An 18,808-nucleotide genomic window follows, 5' to 3' on the forward strand; every position below is an offset into this window, starting at 1 on the left:
ACTCAAGGAACATGCAAGAGTACAAAGCAATTGCAAACAAATCTGCTACAAATGTTTAATTTGTGCACTGATATGGATAATGACTGCAAGACATCTATTCCAAGGTCATCCCCTCACAGAACTTCAGCACAATGTACCAGTCAAAAGCTTTGTTTCCTTGCAGTGTGCTTAAGCAGCCAGTTTTACATACAGTATATGGAAAAGGTATTTACAACCTATTTTCATTAAGCTACAATTGATATTAAACTACATAGATAAAATTAGTGCTTTCATTATAACTGTATGTAGTCCACAGCCCACCCCGTAGTGATTCATACTCACACGTACTGTACAACTTTAGAGCTGAGCCAAGTTCAGGGGATCACCTCTTGTGCGGTGTTCTGATACGTGGGTGGGTGGGGATTTGATGCCTGGGTTTGACTCAGTCAAACCCCAATTAGTGTCTCTGCTGCCTACTCCTGCCATGGTTAAATCGCCAAGGATTGTCTACTGTGACAGCCGTTTGTATCGGCTACAAACGAACACAACTGAGTCCCACAACACAGGATACCTGAATGAAGGTGTGCAACGCAAACCAGCAGCTCGCTTGGGGCACTGATCGGTCACAACCTAAGTCCTAAACATAGCCAGAAGTAAGCATTCCAGATGACCACACATAAAAAAAGCCTGCTTTGGCATGTAAAATGCTAAAATATACACTTCACTTTATGAATATACATTTTTTTACATTCCGTTTAAGAGGTCCAGAATGGCTTTTATCTTCTGCGCTACCTTTCCAATGCTGACATACCCATACATCCATTCCATGTATTAAAAAAATCATGTCCCCTCCTACAGCAGATTCAAAATTCTGGTATTCTATAATACAATATAAAACTATGATTTACATTTTTTTCCCCCTCGCTTGAGGGGATAAAGATGTTATGAAAAACACACGCATCTGAATACCACTTTTTTAAGCATGCAGCTGCACCATGTTGCATGTAACTTCTTAGATTGTTGAATTTAGATATGTCCTGTTTCCAGTTGAAATTCAGTTTAAACTGGTCAAAGACATGGACTTTGGTAGGTCTCTGTACCTGTCTGCTGGTTGATAGAAGCCTTTCATCAACAATAAGATCAAATAAGGCATTTCTAAAATAGACAAATACTATAAAAAGGCAATGATCAAAATAGTGTTGATAGAAGGGAAAACTCCAATCTGACCAAAAAAAGGTTCAATATATAAACTGCTGTTCACCTGACAGGAAACAATTGTTTTGTTCAAAGTCTTGAAGTGGCACATTCTGGCCCCAAAGAAAACACTGCATGACAATGTCACCTAAGGCAGAAAGTTTGCAAATAAATGAGGGGAACGTGGGGCAGGAAGTGGATGTTTCGATCATGCAGCGCTGACTGAAAAGGAGCAACGATCACTGTTTTTGGACTGATTATGGTGCCGTCTCCTGAACTAGTTCAGTTAAAATGTTCCCAGTGCTCAGACAACATGAAAATGACACGCACTCAGTCCGACTGCTTCTCTCAGCATCCCAGCGACAAGTTTTTTTCTTTTAAAAAAAAAAAAAAAAAAATCTTCATTTTGTTAAAAAAAATATTTGCAGGTCCCTTAAATGGCACAGAGTGCAACAGCGGGCTGGAGCGGAGCGAAGCGCAACTGTAACTCCGGATCTGCTGCCAGCCACGGTCACCTGTGGTGATTCACACAGTCAGGAGGGCAGAAGGGGTTAACACCAGTCTGCAATGTAGTCAAAGTCGCTGAACATCTCCTGCTCCTTCTCGGTGAGGACCCTGGGCTCCCGCGGCGGGGTGAGGACTGGGGCCTCTGAGGTGAATTCGTCGTCAAAGTTACTGACGTCCTCGCGCCCTTGGATGATGGGCACAAATGGAGGCCTCGCTTTCTTGGCCAGCAGCCCACTCCAGTCGACATTCTGGAAAGAGAAGAAAGAAAGAAAGAAGTAAAAGTACAGCCCATTTTCTTTGCTAGTGGTACACTACAACACGGAGATATCAGACGTACTCTGAAAAACGGATGTTTCTTCACTTCCTCTGCGTCACGCTCTCCCGCTCCAAGGCGTCTCTCTGGATTTCTCCTCAAAAGCTGTCAAAGTATTATACCAGATAATATAATATAATTTGCTGCAATGTCCATTAAGGTGACATAAAAGGTTAATGGTAATAAAGATAATTTAATGGAGCTTTAACCAAGCTTCTCCAACACACCCTCCTCATAATCGAAATTGCTTCTGTTGAGAGGAATCTTGGGTAGCGAACTTCATCGTTGACAATACTGTCAAACACCTCTTCCTCATCATCGCCAGGGAATGGAGACTGAGGTCAAAGGGGCAAAAAAGAAACACAAAACAAAATCACCTTTTATAGAGAAAATGATGACACTTTCAGTCTTCTTGATTGGCAACACAGGACTTTTGCCGTTTCATTATGTTTCTCCAACTCGGTCCACAAAAGTTTGTTTTTTTTCCCCCACCGACAGATGAACCGAGTCCTTCACACACAACTGAAATGCTGAGGCTACCAAAGGCTCACCTCGCCAACCAGCATCTCAAAGATGAGCACTCCCAGCCCCCACCAGTCCACTGCACGCGTGTACGAGGTTTCTGTCAACACTTCTGGAGCCAGGAATTCTGGGGTTCCGCAGAATGTGCTCGTTCGGTCTCGGAATCCCATTCCTCGAAGGGAGAAAGAAAAAGAGGAACGAAACAGTAACCAAACACTTTTTTTTTTTTAGAGCTGTTAGCTTTAAGCTAAGTAACCGCTAATCCCTGCGAGTAATTCTGTACCTTCTTTACAAAGGCCAAAGTCCGCAATCTTTACGTAGCCTTCGGTGTCCAAGAGCAGGTTGTCCAGTTTTAAGTCTCTGTAAATTAAAGAACAAGCACCATGTTAACATGGTGAGCAGCACCGGCAATGAGAAAAATGTAAACGGTATTAAAACTCTTCTCAAGCCTTACCTGTATACGATCTTATGGTCGTGTAAGAACTGTAATCCAAGTACCACACAAGCAGCGTAAAATCTGGATCGTTACAGGGGAATTTAAAAAATATTAAAACAACTCCATTCTTAGGCTGTAGTTGTACAGGACAGGAAAATCAGAACTGAAGAAAGTGCTAGAAACAGAACAAAAGGTTTGTCTTTATGGCATGTAAACAATGTGGGTTTGTCCTTGTCTAATGAGAGCGAGCGGATATTTTATATAACGGTTTGGAGGCGACAAATGGTTCTTCGCCCAAGTGCCGCCGTTCCCACTACTCACACGGCCCGGGGCTCGGAAAATACATCGGCATGGATGTGCATCATGAGGTCGCCCCCTGCTGCGTACTCCATCACGAAGCAAACGTGATCTTTGGTCTGGAAGCAGGCGAACAGGTTGACCAGGAACGGGTGCCGCACGCTGTTCACGGTCTCAAAGATCCGCTTCTCGCACATCAGGCTGCGGGTGGCGAGTCAGGGAGGAAGGACTCAGGAATGTTCCAGAAGTTCTCAAGAATAACGAACTCGAAGCCCTCTGGCGGGCTTTGACGCTGCATACCTGTCCACTTCTTCACGGGCCACAATGTCTCCTTTCTTCAAGGCCTTGATTGCAAACATTTCTCCTGTGCTTTTGTACTCTGCAAGCAACACCTGTCAGAGCAAAAAGACAACAATGAAACAGAAATGTGTGGACAGGGCAGGACACACCCTGCAGATCCTACCGCCCACCTCGGTGCCGTTTACCTTTCCAAAGTGGCCGCGGCCAAGGACTGCGACGCATTTGAAGTCTGTCAGGCTGAACTGGAACTGCTCCTCGTCCCTTTAAAGTGGAGCCACAACTCAAAGTCAGTTCACTGGGACTTGTACACAGCAAATCACAGGGCGTTGCCGCGTCACACCACGAGTGCAAGGTCACTAGGGCTCACAGGAAGATCACTGGTTTGCCCAGAAAGCCTTGCGGGGAGATGATGGGGGGGGGGGGGGGGGAATCACCTTATTTCCGTGGTTGCTATGAGCTCCAGATCCGACTGCTGGGCCTCCTGCTTCACCGCGCTGTCCAGGTCTGGCTTGCCAACGATGCTGTTCCTGTCGTTCAGGAAGTCAAACTTCGCTAGCGCGTCCTGAAAATGGGCGACATCCCATCAAAGGCGGCAACAGTGGTTCGCACCGCTAACACTGGGTGGCACTGTGAGGATGCAAGGGGGGGTGGGATGGAGCTTCTTCCCCGCCATGCTCACCTTCACATCCTCCTTGTCGGGCGTCTTGTGCTCGGGCAGCGGCTCTCGGATCTCCACTGGAAAAGAGTTGCGCTTGGGTATGGGGGTGGGCTCTCTGTCAAAGTCCAGTTGACGGGTCACCGAGGGGTCGCTGCTGCCAGTATCAGAGTACAGCGTGAGCCTAGGTGTAAGCCTCGAACCCTTTTTTACTGCAGTGTTAATACACGTTTGCTACCGTTACCGTGGTCAGAGTAAACAAACATAGAACACGGTCCCGGTGCGGGAAACGAGAAGAGGCTGGAGCCGGGTGATGGGACCTGCTGCTCATCACGAACATCCACCCATAACGAAACTGCAGGCATGTTCATCCACACAAACCATACAGAACAGCGAGGAAAGGAGGACGCAACGAGTAAAGAACGTTGAAAGTATCCCGTCGGTACCTGGTGGAGGAGGGAGAGCCGGGCTGGACGGGGGACATGGGCTCGGCCGGCAGCTCTGACACCTGGGGGCTGAAGGAGTTGTTCATGGAAGGAATGGCTCTCCTCATCAGACGGCCCCAGGTGGCGATGTTGATGTTCATCTGTGGGGCGCGTGGGAAGGTCTTTCCTGGGGTGGGGGTGGGATTAACAATGATGTCTTAGAGAAGTAAACTACTAACTATGCTGTGCATCATCAACCTTGTTATTTTTCGAGAACGCATTAATGCTCCTTTTATGAAACTACAATTAAATAACGTAGGGGAAGCTGCCGGGCCTCAAATATTTACCAGAGGGCTAAACCCCTAGAAATTGGTGTCAAACACGCGTACCAGACAAGGATGCCTTCCTGTCTCCTGGAGTAACTGTCAAGGAGTCATCAATTGCTGAATATACGTAAGCAACAACTGGTGGGCCAAAGTGTTTCTGGTCATCACTAAAATTTTGGTCACTGGCCTCCTGCATTTACCTTGCTGCTTTGAGAAGATCTTCTTTTGCCTCTGCAGTTTGGGTCTCCTCTCGATAACCGGGTTAAAAAATGTAACCTGTGTGGAACACGTGAGCGGGTTTACAAACTTCGAAGGCGGGGTGACGAACATGGGGGTTCGGACTCCGGAGTGAGACCAACCTCTGCAAACAGCATGCCCTGGGGTTCGAGGTACAAGCACATGCCGTGTCGCTGGTTGTCCAGGAAGTCCTCGAGGCGGAGGAACTTGACGGCGCAAAGAGATCGCCAGTCCCGCCAGTACACGGAGATCTCCAGCTCGCGGGACTGTGGGAGGAAGGGTACGAGGCTCAGTAACGTCACTGCAGTCCTCGAGTAGCTGCATAACTGACCCTTTCACCCACTTACACAGACATTCTTTTACTCTCAGTTAAATACCTTTCCTGGGACCAGCAAAAAAAACAACAAAAAAAAAAAACCCTACACGTTTGAATTTACAGCCATTACTTGTAGGATGCTGTTCAAGCGCCACACGCAAACATGGAGCATCATTTGAAATCTGAAGAACACCCTCAATAAGATGCATTAGGGCTAACGTTACATTAGCAGTGTAATGTGTACACTTGGGGAGATGCACTTAAAAGCATACACCCACTGGAGGGGCCTCGTGTCGGAAACAGAACACCTCCTAGCACCTCAGTGGTCTGTGTGAGTCTCATCAACCTCTGCCAGTGCACTTAAACTTTGTACGAGTCAATGATATAGCCTCCTTTACAGTACAGGGATGTTTTAACACCGTAAAACACTATCCGGTTGATTATTCTTATTATAATAATAAGACCCCAATTTCCTGCACTAGCTGGATCTAAAATAACTGCCCATGGGAGAAGGAAGGTGAATATGCCTTCAGGTGTACATACCTAAAGAACTATAAGCCACTTGGACAAAGGCATCAGGTAAATAGTAATAATAATGATCATCATCGTATTAAGAACTGCAACATTTGTACACGAAATCCACCATCTGTTTTCTCCCAGCACAGCAGCCTTGGCATCTTAGCCGGCGGTAGCGCCAAGGTGGATTAGGACAATGGGATCGAGTAGCGGAGTACAAAGGCCGCGCCGCTATTGGGTTGCTGGCTGCTTACGCAACCCCCGATTAGGAGCGAGCGAGGCTAACCTCGTTTATGGAAAAAGCAAAAATTAGCGTGAGTGAGATTAGCGCTAATGAGAGGGCAACGCAATCGAAGCCAGATTAGCCTGAGCTCCTCTGTGCCGAGGGGAACAGAACATCAGTTTGAACCCCGGTCCTGCTCTGTTCCCCTTCTTAGCGTCACCATATCCAAGTGCGTGCACTCACAAGAGCGTACAATCCATAGCGCACCTACACAATGGAAAGATCGTTCAAATCGCACTCGCTACACTTCACCGCAGCGGGTGTGTAATGAACAGTCTCAGTGTTCTCGGACTTGCAAATGTGATTATCTAAATATTATTCATGCGATCATGCTGCCTAAACAAACATCATACATATAATTTCCTGTGTGCTAGAAACAGCATGTGTTGTTTTACTTCACCAGGCATTTCCCTCGGGTAGGGTTAGGGCAGAGCCCCCAAGCTCGACCCCGTGTGTGTGTGCGTCCTACCCGGTCAAGCTCCAGCGTGAACTTCTGGTCCCAGGCTTGGTTGCTGACCGGTTTCCAGCTCGTCTGTCCCACCACTGTGTTGTCCAGCTTCAGTACGGCACTGATCTCATCTGGAGACAAACATACACACGCACAACTTGTACTTCAGGTCTATTTCAAGTTCCATCACAATCTAGAGATCGAAAATAATGCCCTCTCACAACCGAGGCGGTGTGGGTGTGTGTGAAGCGGGCTGCAGACTTTAGGGTCCTGTGCGACTAGCAGGAGGATGCTGCTCTGACTGTTCTAGCGTCGGTTGTGAGTTTCCGAGAAGCCCAACAACATAAAAACATGGAGCCTCGCGAAGCAGGAGGAAGCGATCACTCAACTGGACAGGTCGTCTGTTTTGGAAAGGCTGCGGCTGCTGCCCCCTTTAATCCGGCTGCCGCGGCTGATGAAGGAGGAGCGCGTCTCGCTGGGGCTCCAGCCGGGCAGTGGCACCGACGTGGCCTTTGAGCGTCCAGGGACGTTCTCCAATAGGTCCTGGCAGCCCATGAGTCTCACTTCCAGCGTACCTGCGGGAGGGAAGGTGGGGTCAGGGGTGCCCGGCTCTCTCGACAACGCACTGCCACATCTCCGCAAACCCCGAGAGGCACCCGGGGCCTGGATGAGTGCCTCCCCCCTTGACGCCATGTGTAATAACTCAGGAGGAGCGGCTGAGCCGACGCTTGGGCTCATTCCGCTCTATTTATAGACGCGGTGCTGCTGTATATTTCGATACTTGTCAGCAGCTGATTAATCCGGCGGCTGCTGCTGTGTACGCTCTGTGTAAACTACACAAGTTATTCCTGCCCAAAGTGGCCTTGGGAGACGTTTGCACTGTCCAGACCCCTCGGAGAGTGAGGCACCGGGGCCCCCTTTTCTGCAGAGCGCCCAGGGAACGAGAGTCCTGTCTGGGGGGGATGAGGGGCACCAAACAGGGCCCGTGCATCTGCGGGAATGTTTACTGAACGGCGGCTCCAGTTATGGCTCCGGTTTCAGAGCCTGCAGTCTTCTCAAGAAAGTAGAACATAGGGATGGGGGGGGTAGAATGTCTTGCCTGTGAGGGCTGCTGGTTTGGCAACCGTGTTGTACTGGTTCTGCGTGGAGATGATGCTCTGCCGGGGGCTGAGTGCCGGTGAGGACACGAGCGCCAGCTCCTCGGTGATGATACTGCTCTTCGGGTGGTTCTTGGGCAGCTCGCTCAGCCTCTGCTCCAGGGAGAACTTCAGGAGGTCAAGCTTTTGACTGGACTCGTTGAACCTCGCCTGGGCCTGCGGAGACAGGAGCCGGTCAGCGGTGGAAAGCAGCGTGACTCGCCAGGAGATGGCGGACCCTGCGTCTCTTTACGGGTGCAAACATTGCCGGGGACCGGAGCCCACCAACACGTGGCAAAGCACCAGGCGAGGACTTTGCTCTGGCAACTCAAACACCAAACAGCAAATTGTAAACAACTGGAATCCAGAAGCGCACCGAGCCCTTCGCGCAGTACCCAACGGACAGGGTGAGCTCTTCTCTCCTGCCCCTACCTCGGAGTGTGCCCTCTTCTCCGTGACCTTGCTGGAGCCCAGCAGCTTCATGACGTTCTTGGCGCCCTCGGCGACAGCGTACTCGATCCGCAGGTGGTGCCGCAGCTCCTCCAGCCGCAGGTCCAGAGGGCTAATGATGGGCTTTGCTGCAGAGGGCACAAGACAGTAACTGTTATGGTAAGCGGTGCGGAGGAGGACCAGACATGGCAACATGTAGCAACTACATCTCCAAAAAAGTGGCAAAAAAGAGCACAGAAGGTGAACGGTCCCTTGTCCCGGAATCCTGTGTCTGACGTTTACTGATGGAGATAACGCTGTAAAGCTCGGCCATCAGCGAAACATTAGACCGAACCAGCAGAGCTATGGTCTATTGTAGTGTTGCTTTTCAACTCTTTGGAAGGGGAAAGACTGGCGGCTCCAGTGATTCCCTTCAAATGGGTATCGGTTTACTTCAGCCAGAGGCTCTTTAACTTTTCCTAGATGACAAACCCATGAACACGACACAAGCTAAGGAGCCCTTAGAAAAACACCTGTAAATAAATTCAGAGCAAATATCACAGGAAAATATAAATTTCATAAATACAAATAAAATATAAATTGCGGGGGGGGCACGGTGGCGCAGTGGGTTGGACCAGGTCCTGCTCTCTGGTGGGTCTGGGGTTCGAATCCCGCTTGGGGTGCCTTGCGACGGACTAGTGTCCCATCCTGGGTGTGTCCCCTCCCCCACCAGCCTTACGCCCTGAGTTGCCGGGTTAGGCTCCGGTTCCCCGCGACCCCGCATGGGCCAAGCGGTTCAGAAAATGTGTATAAATTGCCTTCACAAAGAATGGTCATAGAGTAATGTTTTTATTTTGACACTGATTTAGTGTTATTTTTCAAAAATAAGCCTCTACTTCTCAGACCCCGCTAAAGTCCATGGGCATCAGGTTAAGAACCACACTCAATTTCCCAGCATCCTCAGCTGCGGCAAAGCTGGACGGCTTGAGTTTTGTGTCGCGGAACAAAGGGTGACACAGAGGGCCTTGCTGGCGGTGAGCAGACGACCCACCCATTCCGTCGTTGCTCTCGAAGTTCATCTCGCTCGTCTGGCTGGCCTTCAGGATCTGCATCCTGATGAACTCGATCTTGGTCTTGCTGTCCTGGAGCATCTGTTGAGCAGTGGCCAGCAGCTTGCGGTCCTGCGGGGCAGGAAAGGGCACGGAGATGTAAAGCGCTACAGCAAAGCCTCCACTCAGCAGGGACGCGCCTTGAACCTGAGCGCCAACGCAGACGAGGGCCACAAGACCCATGTTGGGAGAGCCCGGCGCTGTCCGTGTTCAACTGTTAAACGTTAATACAAGACGTATCAAAGTTGAGTGTTTCTTCATCACGTTATCGCAAAGTTTACATTAGATTACTGTGGTGGTTATGAGAACAAGTCTACCCAATTTCAATAACCGGGTATCCTGAGCAGGATCGTGATTATCTGGAGCCTATCCCGCAATCATCAGTCTCGAGGCTGAAGTTTTGAGCATACGTCCATTATGTAATTTACATTCTTAATTCCAAAATAGGTTACAGATAACATCAGCACAAGCAAGGAGATATTAAATAAAGCGATGGCTCTGGTTCTTGGTCCAACTAATATTACCCACAAGAAGCAGAGGAGGAGCAAACTAAACTCTACGTCAAATTCTTTGTTCGGTTGCTGCAGTGCGAGGAGGAGGAGGAGAGCTTCCGTTCGCGCTCCTTTCCCAGTGTGACGTCAAGCTCCGCTCATTTCCTACAGGATGTGCTGCTTTTCCTAGTCTGGCCAGACTCCGGGTCTTGACCCGTGGAAACTGTTCCTCGGAGGGCTATGCTTTTCTCTGTCCTGTACATCAGTACCGCTGTATCGTTATTCTACTCGCTTTTATGCACGGCGATGTGAGTTCAAGTATTCAGTATTTAGAATTAATAGAGAAACCCAGCCATACATTTGGGTTTAAGGGTTAAACATCCTCCTCTGGAATCTCACAATTATTCATTTAGCTGATGCTTTTCTCAAAAGTGACTTGCAATGTTAAGCTACTTAGTTATTTACCCATTTATACAGCTGGGTAATTTAACTAGAGCAATTTTGGGTAAGTACCTTACTCAACAGTACAACAGCTGGAGGTGAGATTCAAATATGTTCCATGTTCATGTGGGTTTCCTCCCACAGTCCAATCCCCTGTTCCAGGTGAGCTGGAGAACATGCCATCTCCAACATACCGGGCTACATTTGAACCTGCTGCGTGCCGTGCCACCGGGTCGACCATTTCCCCTTTTACTTCGAGTTAAAATGGCCTCGACATCCACCCGACACACACCTATATACAAGCTGCAGAGCAGAGACATTTCCCGCCGCTCTCGTCATCTCGCCAATAATGCCACGTGGGTATCCCCTATTCAGAAAGATAAAATCTGCATCGAAGTCCTTCCTCCGTGAGCTGTTTAATGGGGTCAGCGTTGCCACTCCACCATGCACACTGCATGTTTTTAAAGAACACATTAGCTCCGCCACCATCCGATCCAGGCGGGCTGTTTACACAGGAAACATGCACTTCACGCCAAGTTAGAGCAGCGCGATATTGTTACATTTCATATGTTGACAATAACACTTGACACGCTTTCGGGAAAAAGGGGGGGAAATTAAAATTCAAAAAAAAAAAAAAAAAGCTGTTGGCTTCGTAAGCTTGTGCTACTAAAGCGCTGAAGGAAAGCGAGCTGGGAGACGATTAACAAGTGGCTGGAGAGAGCACTTTCCTTCTTGCCTCAGATTCCCAAAGGAACATCAGATGAGAAGTCCAGACGGACAGCTATCCTGCGTCATTAACCCTTATTAAGGCAAGTGCGGCCATTTCCAGGTTAAAGGACAACCCGATGGGTCCGGTGTGAGGTTCACCTTTGCGGGCGAAGCCTAAAGCTGCTGCAGAGGACCTGCACTTTTTAAACAGCCTAACAGTTAACAGGAGCAAACAGAGCTGCTCTGATCTTGAGAGAGCATCAAAACTCTGGACCCAAAAACTTGTCAACTCAACCCATTCAGTTAATGACTGACGGCAGCAATCTGCGGGTCCAAAAACTTTGACGCGACCGACCTCCACGTTTAACATGCAGGAAGGGAAGCGAGCAAACACATCGTTTTCAGTGGTTTCAATAAGTGGCTTAGTGGATCAAGCAGCTCTCAAAAAGCAGTCAGATGAAGAGACCAGGAGCACAAGTCCAACCACATTGGTGGGTCCATGACCAGAGTCTCCCATCAGGAGAGAATCAACGGAACTTACTGCTGTTCGAGATGCACTGTAAGTCAAATGCCACTTCTTGTGACATTAATCTTTAATGAATAAACGTTTGGTTCAATTTACTGGGGGGTCTAAGCCCCCTTTAGATCTGGTGAGCAGCACAATGGGAATAGAGAGATTACAGTAAGACGCAACCTCAAAGCTCACAACCTCTTTTTACCTCAATTTTAAGCAGGCGAGCATGCAGTCAGCCTGGTGCTTTTGTGCATTTCCCACTGTTCCGGCTAAAGAAGCCGTTCTAAGGAGGCTCCTTGAAAGGCAGGAAGTTGACACTCACTGCATTACTGGATTAAGAACAACAAATTCCTCCCTCATGACGGCGCCGTGCCCTCGAACGCTTCGGTGTAGAGCGGTGGAAGACATGGGGGAGACTGCATTGCTGGCATTCCCGCAAGATGAAGGAAGCCAGGAGGCCTCCATGGCATGCCTTTGCAGGCGTGCCCCCTTAGCGCAACTCAGCAGCCCGAGTGTCCTTGCTGAGCCCGAATGGCTGCCGACACGGCGCAACTGGCTCTCAGCAACGGGAACTGGGAACCTGAGCAAGCTGATGCTATAGGAAGGAGAAGACTAGAGGCACGTGAGCAGCTTCATGGCTGTTGCTGACTCGACTAGCTTTTGAGGGAACCTCGTTTGAAGGTCTCTGGCCTTGGCTGCTCTCCAGGCATTCAGGACTTCGGCTCGGAGATACCGACAGACCGGTCTCTCATTGGTGTGAAAAATCCAGCACTGCAGTCTGTTTACTGACAGCTCCCAGTGACGTTCAGATGTCCCACAGAGGAAACTTCACCACTGTATCAGTGTAAACAGATGCTGTCTAATATGTACATCACAACTGTTACGAAGTAACTCCTTTACAAATATGTGAATAGGATTTTACAGTCAGTGGCAGGGGGGGGGGGGGGACGACTTTTCTTTGAGTAATTTTTTGTTTGTTTCCACCCCCCCACCATCAACAGCAATAAATCATATCAGATGTTCCTGTTCCCAAACACAGTGCAGGACCTCTCTGTAAACAGGTCACCTGAAGAGCTGTGTACTCTGAACGCTGCTACCAAATATGTTAAACATATTCTGAACCCTTGGGACAGGTTGTTTACCTTCCGATGACCCTTTACCGAGTGCAGGATGAGTTTTTCTATGCATCTGGTTCCAATGTCTGCATGGAATGTACTAGCAGTCTCTTAAGATCAAAGACAATCTGTGTGAAAATGGAAGTATTCCATATTTAAAAAAACAAAAACATTTTCATAAATATTCAGCTTCTGCTCTGTGGGTGTACTTGGTTTCTGTGCGTGCGCACACAAGAATCAAACTATCACGTCACGCGGACCGCAACCCACAACATGGACACGAAACGGGTGGGAGCCGGGCCGATAGGGCAGGCATACCTTCGAGGAGCCATTTGAGTACATTTGGATCATGTTCTCGGCCCCCTGTTTCACTTTCAGTTCGATGTCATTCTGTTTCTTCAAGGCAGCGAGCCTGCTGTTGCTTGTGCACGTCCGTGCCTCGCTGTTGGGGGTGTCTGGCGTGAGTGGGCACTCTGAAAGGGCAAGATGCAGACACACATAGAGCATGGTGTTAACAACGGCACCCGGGACCACAGACAGGGAACAACCACCGGGAACATTCTGGAAGAGCTACAACCAAACCACTTTGTGGATTCCTGTTCAGAAGAAATTCCTCTGTGCGATAAAGAGCCGAAATACATGGAATTTTTAAATAATAGAGGATGACAGCTCTCCTCCACCACAACAAATTAAATAGAAGAAAGTCGCATAACACGGCAGAGGACGAGAAAATGGAGGCGCTTCGGGGGGTCCTGCACGTCCCTTAACTGAGACATGTTTACAGCTCTTTAAAATGTCACTTTGTTTTGTCACGGCTCCACAAAAGCCCAGTCGCTGCCAAGGGGGCCCTTTGCACACATCCTTCACTCGCTCAAGTCAATACGGCTCTCTTCATGGTAAACACCCGCCAAGACCATTTTTAAGGGCCGTGTCATAGTCACCCTTTAAAGAGAAGCTCTCGGCGGTCATTACTGCAACCTCTATTGCGTGCCAGGAGCCCTTCAACTCTGAAGGTTCATGTCACGCTTTCTGATACAACTAATAATGCGACGATTGTGCAATAAACTTCAATGGCGGACAAACGCAGCCATCGTTTTGTGCCAGAGGAACCTGCACGGGCAAGTCTGGTATCAACGCTCTGATGCGAACAACATAGCAGGTTTCGCACAAACATTTAGGACAAATTTCCCAGCGCGAACCGAGAGCAGTGCGCACGCCTTTTGGGCAAACAATACCACCCTGGAGCAGTCTTGTGAGCAAAGCACTAATATCGGTGTGTGTAAACAATGCGGCGTAACCCCGAAACAAGTAAAGCCTGTTCTTCACCCCTCAGATTACTAACGGTGTCTTTTATACTCCTGAAACAGTTGGAAAACCCAGAGGGAACTATTCAGCTTACTTTGCATCAAATAAAAATTTTGAAAACTTAAGAGGTGCTACACATAAAGGATGCAAAGGACTCTATGGGTTATGACGTCTTTGGACCTCGTTAAGTGCCGATTTACCCATCGTTTGGGATGGTTTACGTAAACGAGTGGGGTTACTGGAAATGTCTGCAGCACGTGGAACTCAGCGCTTCCCCTACGTGGACCTGGGTGATAAAGAAACAAAAGCTCTCCCCACAATTTCAATCATGCTGCAGCTCCAAGAAGGTGAGCTCATCATTGTGCATGTTTCGACTAGACTGGCGCCCGGCCCCTCCCCGTCCGCCGGCATCCCGGCACTGAGCGTGCTCACGTCGGCCTGCTGTGGGAGGCCCTGCGAAACCCACCTGGCTTCCCTGTTTGTCCCACAGAGCGTGGGAAACGAGCTGAGAGAACACGCTTCTAAGTGCCACCATGAGTCGAGCAGTGGGCACCTTCACATTCTCTCTGAACATCTTCAGTTTACTCGTATTCATTCAGTTGACACCTTTTTCCAAAGTGACTCAATATGTCAGGTTTGTACCCAATGCTTCTTACAGTCATTTACCAATTTACGCAGCTGAGTAAATTTTATTGCATCAATTCAAGGGAAGTACCTTCACTAAAGGTCCTGCAGCAGGATCATGGTTTCAAACCTGGGTCCTCTGACTGCAAGCCAACAAGTCTGACCATTGCCACTGGCTGTCTTTACTGGAGTTATTTTTTCGCAAACAGCAATAAAGGGCCGTAGCACTGTAAACTTCACTTTGGGTGGACTGATCGTATAGAATGTGCAAAACATACAATAAATACACTTCACTAAAAGACAGGTGGGTAAAAGATCAGCAGCAAACCAGCAAAAAAAAAACAAAACTGCCAGTGCAGTCACCTTGTGGGTACACTGGAAGCACTGTCTGCAGGGTTCTCGGAAAACCAGTAGCTGCACCCCCCTCCCCCGCCCTGTGCGCATTTTAAGCACTTTTTTTTTTTTTTTTTTTTTTTACAATCTATACCCCCAGGCATGAAGGTCAAGGCTGCTGACCCTGAGAAACCATACCCTGGTCAGCAGAACAGCTGGTAGGTCAAAGACAACACAACTCCACTCAACCTCAGCTAAGCAGCTCCGTCTCCAACACACATGCTCCCAGATGGAGAGAATTCACACGGTCCGAAGAATTTTCACTTCACACACTCAGTCAAGTGCTACATTACTGGTCAACATCTACACAACTGCTCCACTAGGTGAGAAGATTGCTTTGTAGGCCCTCCACCCACTCCTTTCCTCTATCCATTGTTCCGGCCAAAGAGCGAGAGGCTGCGCTCCACGAGCCAGAAGCTGTGACATAGCAGCATTTCTGGGAGAAACTCTGGGAAAATTGGGGCTGCAATCAATGTGCCTGCCCAGCTGGAGGATGACCTGCACACAGTGTGGTCTCCAACATCAGCAGCGTGCTCGCCTGGATCTCATAAATCACTGCGACTCCAGCAGAGGGGTGAGAAGAGGAGGCGGGGAGGTGGGATTTTCTCTGGAAAGCTCAGCGGAACGAAGGACGGGATTCTGGGTAGCCGGAGTTGTGCCAGGAACACCTCCCCTGCCACCGCCCGGTTCCACTGGTGGTGAATGACATCAGCCCTGGACTCAAGCTCGGTGGGTTCCTCGGTCCCTCAGGATCGGGGCGTTCCATAATCCCACTCCTGCCCCCACTATGAAGGGTCAGGGATAGGGGCTACACACATTCTGCCCAGTAGCGAATTGCGGAAAGACACGCGATGGACCATGATGAGCTCATTCGCAAATTTATTCCCATGCAGATGGGCTCACCCTGCCTGCTGTGACTCAGCGCCTGCAGCAGATAAACAGCATGCAGTTAAAGCCCCCAGTTTTATCTCACCTCAGTAAAACACGATGTGATGACTTGGGACTTCCTTGTTCCACAGCGGTCCATATCAGGTGCTTAATAAAGCTGAAGAATGCCGAATGCTGGCACGCTGAGTATGGCTTCTATTACCTCGCTGCATTTATGGCAACAATGAAAATTTGGCTCATGCGCTTCATATGTTTATCTCAAAAAGACCTCCCAGAACTCTCCACACTTCAGCTTCCTTCCTGCAGTCTACCTATTAAATTCAGGAGGTTCAGTCTGAGACAAAGCAACCTTTCAGCAAGCCTCTCCTCCTGGATGGACAGTCTGATTGTTTCACATTTTGCAAAAAGTAAATCACAACCATGGTACGACATCACAGAGGTGTCCACACTGCCGCTGAATAACGAGAACTGGGTAAGTTGATATAAATGTCGCACAGACACTGGAAACTCGCTGAAAATGAGTGTGTTATTGTAAACCTGACCAAAAAAAAGCACCAAAGAAGTTAGGTCTGTGGACAAAAAAAAAAAAAAAAAAAGCCAGCAGCTGGTTAGCAATCTCTGTCAACACAGCCCTGAGTTACCTCATCTAAAGGGCACATTACCATGGGAAACTGAAATGAACACTCCTCTGTGCAAAGACACTCCAGTGTGAGGGACCTGGCAGGGTATAAGACCATTTATTGTGCTTCGACTGGGTTGCATCTCTCGCTATCGCTGTAATCGCATTCCGAGCCGGTTCTCCCTCCTGAAAACCTCCTCAAGGTTTTCAGACGGCTCGGAATGGAATCGCAGGGCGAGATCACTGTATCCCTGACTGAAAAACGTAGGCAGGCTGTCAGCATTGGGGCCCTGTAATAAACAAGCAGGCTCAGACGCTCGCTCCGAGAGGCCAGCTGCAGACACCCTTTGGGCAGATTCTCCTGGCGGGGGTGGCCAAATCCAGACAGCGTCGCGCCTTGAAGGGGCTGTTTGTCGGCATGTTTTCCAGGACCTCTTAGTGCAACTAGTATCAGAGGCTTTAGAGAAAAAGTACTCCTGTACTCCTACGGCAAACGTAGCTACAAATTAATCCCGCCAAATGAGAACTGCAATTAACTGACATTACCATTTATTCAAAAAACAGTACAAGATGCAAACAAGATTGCGATTCAAAGCTGAACGCTCGTCCTGCACATGCCCTACCCAGTCTTTCAAAGGTTGCCGACTCGAATCCCAGAAGAGGGTTGGCTGTCTTTAAGAATGGTTTTGGTAAATTTGCCAACACACAAACACTAAAAGCATAAATTGTGTAAATTTGATTAAATGGTGTCCTCAAAACAGAGCAGCCTGCATTATTATTTCACTTTTACATTTATTTAGCTGATCCTTTCCTCCAAAGTGAGTTATGTCAACCTACTTATTACTGACCCATTTATACAGCCGGACAATGTAACTGGTGCAATTTAGGGTTAAGTACCTTGCTCAAGGGAACTACAGCCGGAGGTGAGAATCAAACCTGCGACCTCTGGGACTAGAGGCAGCAGCTCTAACCATGACATTACCAGCTGTCACTGTCCATTAACTCATGTATTAACCCACATATTAACCCACATATAAACTGGAACTCTGCCAGGAGCCCCTGGACTGTGGTGGGCCGGCTGTTGAGTGTCATCTCTTGGACGGCGGATATGTGGGAACCTTATCAGCACACTGAGAGAGAACTACTTCCTTCCCAGATCCCCCATCTTGCTAGATAGAGCATGTAGAAGCCAAAAATAGGTCTCTGCATTGGGCTGGTCTTTCCAGCACAGTTGTGCATGTATGACACAGTTACTAGCAGCAGTAGTCAACTAACTTTCTTGCAAAGCTAAGTTTTACCAGCAAGTGCCCTGTTTCACTAAGACCTACCCCCCCAAAAAAAACCCCTATAGTGAAGTTCTGATCTTGACCAGCAGATGCTATAATTACACAGACTAACTCATTAGCGGTAAACTAACTTTTGAGCTTGGCTAGGAGACGTCTCACCAAGGCTAACCCTTAGTCCGCAAACTATATCTCTACATAGAAGATCTGACCTTGACCACTGGATGCCATGCTTCACCCAGGCTAACCCATCACCCACCAACCTTGCAGTGAAGATCAGAGCTTGACCAACAGACATAAGTGTTTCAACCAGGCTAATCTTTCAGGGATAAATTAACCCTACTGTAAAAGCCCATGCTTCACCAGCAGACACCATGTTTTGGAAAGGATAACCCTTCAGGGAGAAGTTAAACCTTCAGTACAGATATGACCTTGACTAGTGGGTGCCATGTCTCACCCAGGCTAACCCTTCAACGGTAAACTAACCCTACAGCGAAGACTTGACCTTGACCAGTGGGCACCATGTTTCACCTATGCTACCCCTTCGGTGGTAAAGTAACCCTAGAGTGAAGATTTGAGCTTAGCCAGCAGCTCACCTAGGCAAACTCTTCAGCAGTAAACTAAGCCTTCAGCTGAGCTCAGGACTGGGATTCCCCAAGGCCTCCTCTAACCTGCCCTAATTTGTTTCATGGCCACCACAGAGGCCTGAAGGCCTGTCTTCATTAGAACGGCAATGTGAACACAAAAGCCTCCACATTCATCACGGCCGAGAGCCTAAAACAATCCATTACAGCACACAGAGCTAATCAGAGCCATCAAGCTGCTAGCTCTGTGACTAACCTTCATGGTAAAACCCGGGGTTGGCGTCAGGGGTTTAAATGGCAAAACTCGGTTATGTAATACGTGAGGGGCCTAACATGGGGGGGACGGGGGATGATGGGAGTGATTCAGTGCAATGGTAGCAGGTCATCTTAAACACTGGGTGGGACATCCCAAAAG

General features: G+C 48.6%; 1 protein-coding gene across 2 annotated transcripts in view; it reads right to left on the reverse strand.

Annotated features, from left to right (window-relative positions):
• Positions 1–18,808, reverse strand: part of LOC108921707 (serine/threonine-protein kinase N2-like) — a 27,409-nt gene continuing 8,601 nt past the window's right edge. The window contains exons 3-22 of one of the 2 annotated variants that reach the window (XM_018731340.2): positions 13,016–13,170; positions 9,371–9,500; positions 8,323–8,468; positions 7,854–8,067; positions 7,144–7,329; positions 6,776–6,885; positions 5,314–5,457; positions 5,155–5,230; positions 4,650–4,815; positions 4,228–4,357; positions 3,983–4,110; positions 3,734–3,809; positions 3,549–3,640; positions 3,273–3,449; positions 2,970–3,032; positions 2,799–2,875; positions 2,545–2,687; positions 2,221–2,328; positions 2,018–2,098; positions 1–1,928 (exon numbers count right to left, since the gene is read on the reverse strand). In XM_018731340.2, the coding sequence (XP_018586856.1) occupies positions 1,725–1,928; positions 2,018–2,098; positions 2,221–2,328; positions 2,545–2,687; positions 2,799–2,875; positions 2,970–3,032; positions 3,273–3,449; positions 3,549–3,640; positions 3,734–3,809; positions 3,983–4,110; positions 4,228–4,357; positions 4,650–4,815; positions 5,155–5,230; positions 5,314–5,457; positions 6,776–6,885; positions 7,144–7,329; positions 7,854–8,067; positions 8,323–8,468; positions 9,371–9,500; positions 13,016–13,170 (2,606 nt within the window). In that variant the 3' untranslated portion in view covers positions 1–1,724. Of the gene's footprint in view, positions 1,929–2,017; positions 2,099–2,220; positions 2,329–2,544; positions 2,688–2,798; positions 2,876–2,969; positions 3,033–3,272; positions 3,450–3,548; positions 3,641–3,733; positions 3,810–3,982; positions 4,111–4,227; positions 4,361–4,649; positions 4,816–5,154; positions 5,231–5,313; positions 5,458–6,775; positions 6,886–7,143; positions 7,330–7,853; positions 8,068–8,322; positions 8,469–9,370; positions 9,501–13,015; positions 13,171–18,808 lie in introns of both variants that reach the window. The other variant, XM_018731339.2, reaches the window with a different exon arrangement.

Source organism: Scleropages formosus, chromosome 25 (genome assembly GCF_900964775.1).
Source record: "Scleropages formosus chromosome 25, fSclFor1.1, whole genome shotgun sequence".
In the NCBI taxonomy this organism is placed as follows: Eukaryota; Metazoa; Chordata; class Actinopteri; order Osteoglossiformes; family Osteoglossidae; genus Scleropages; species Scleropages formosus.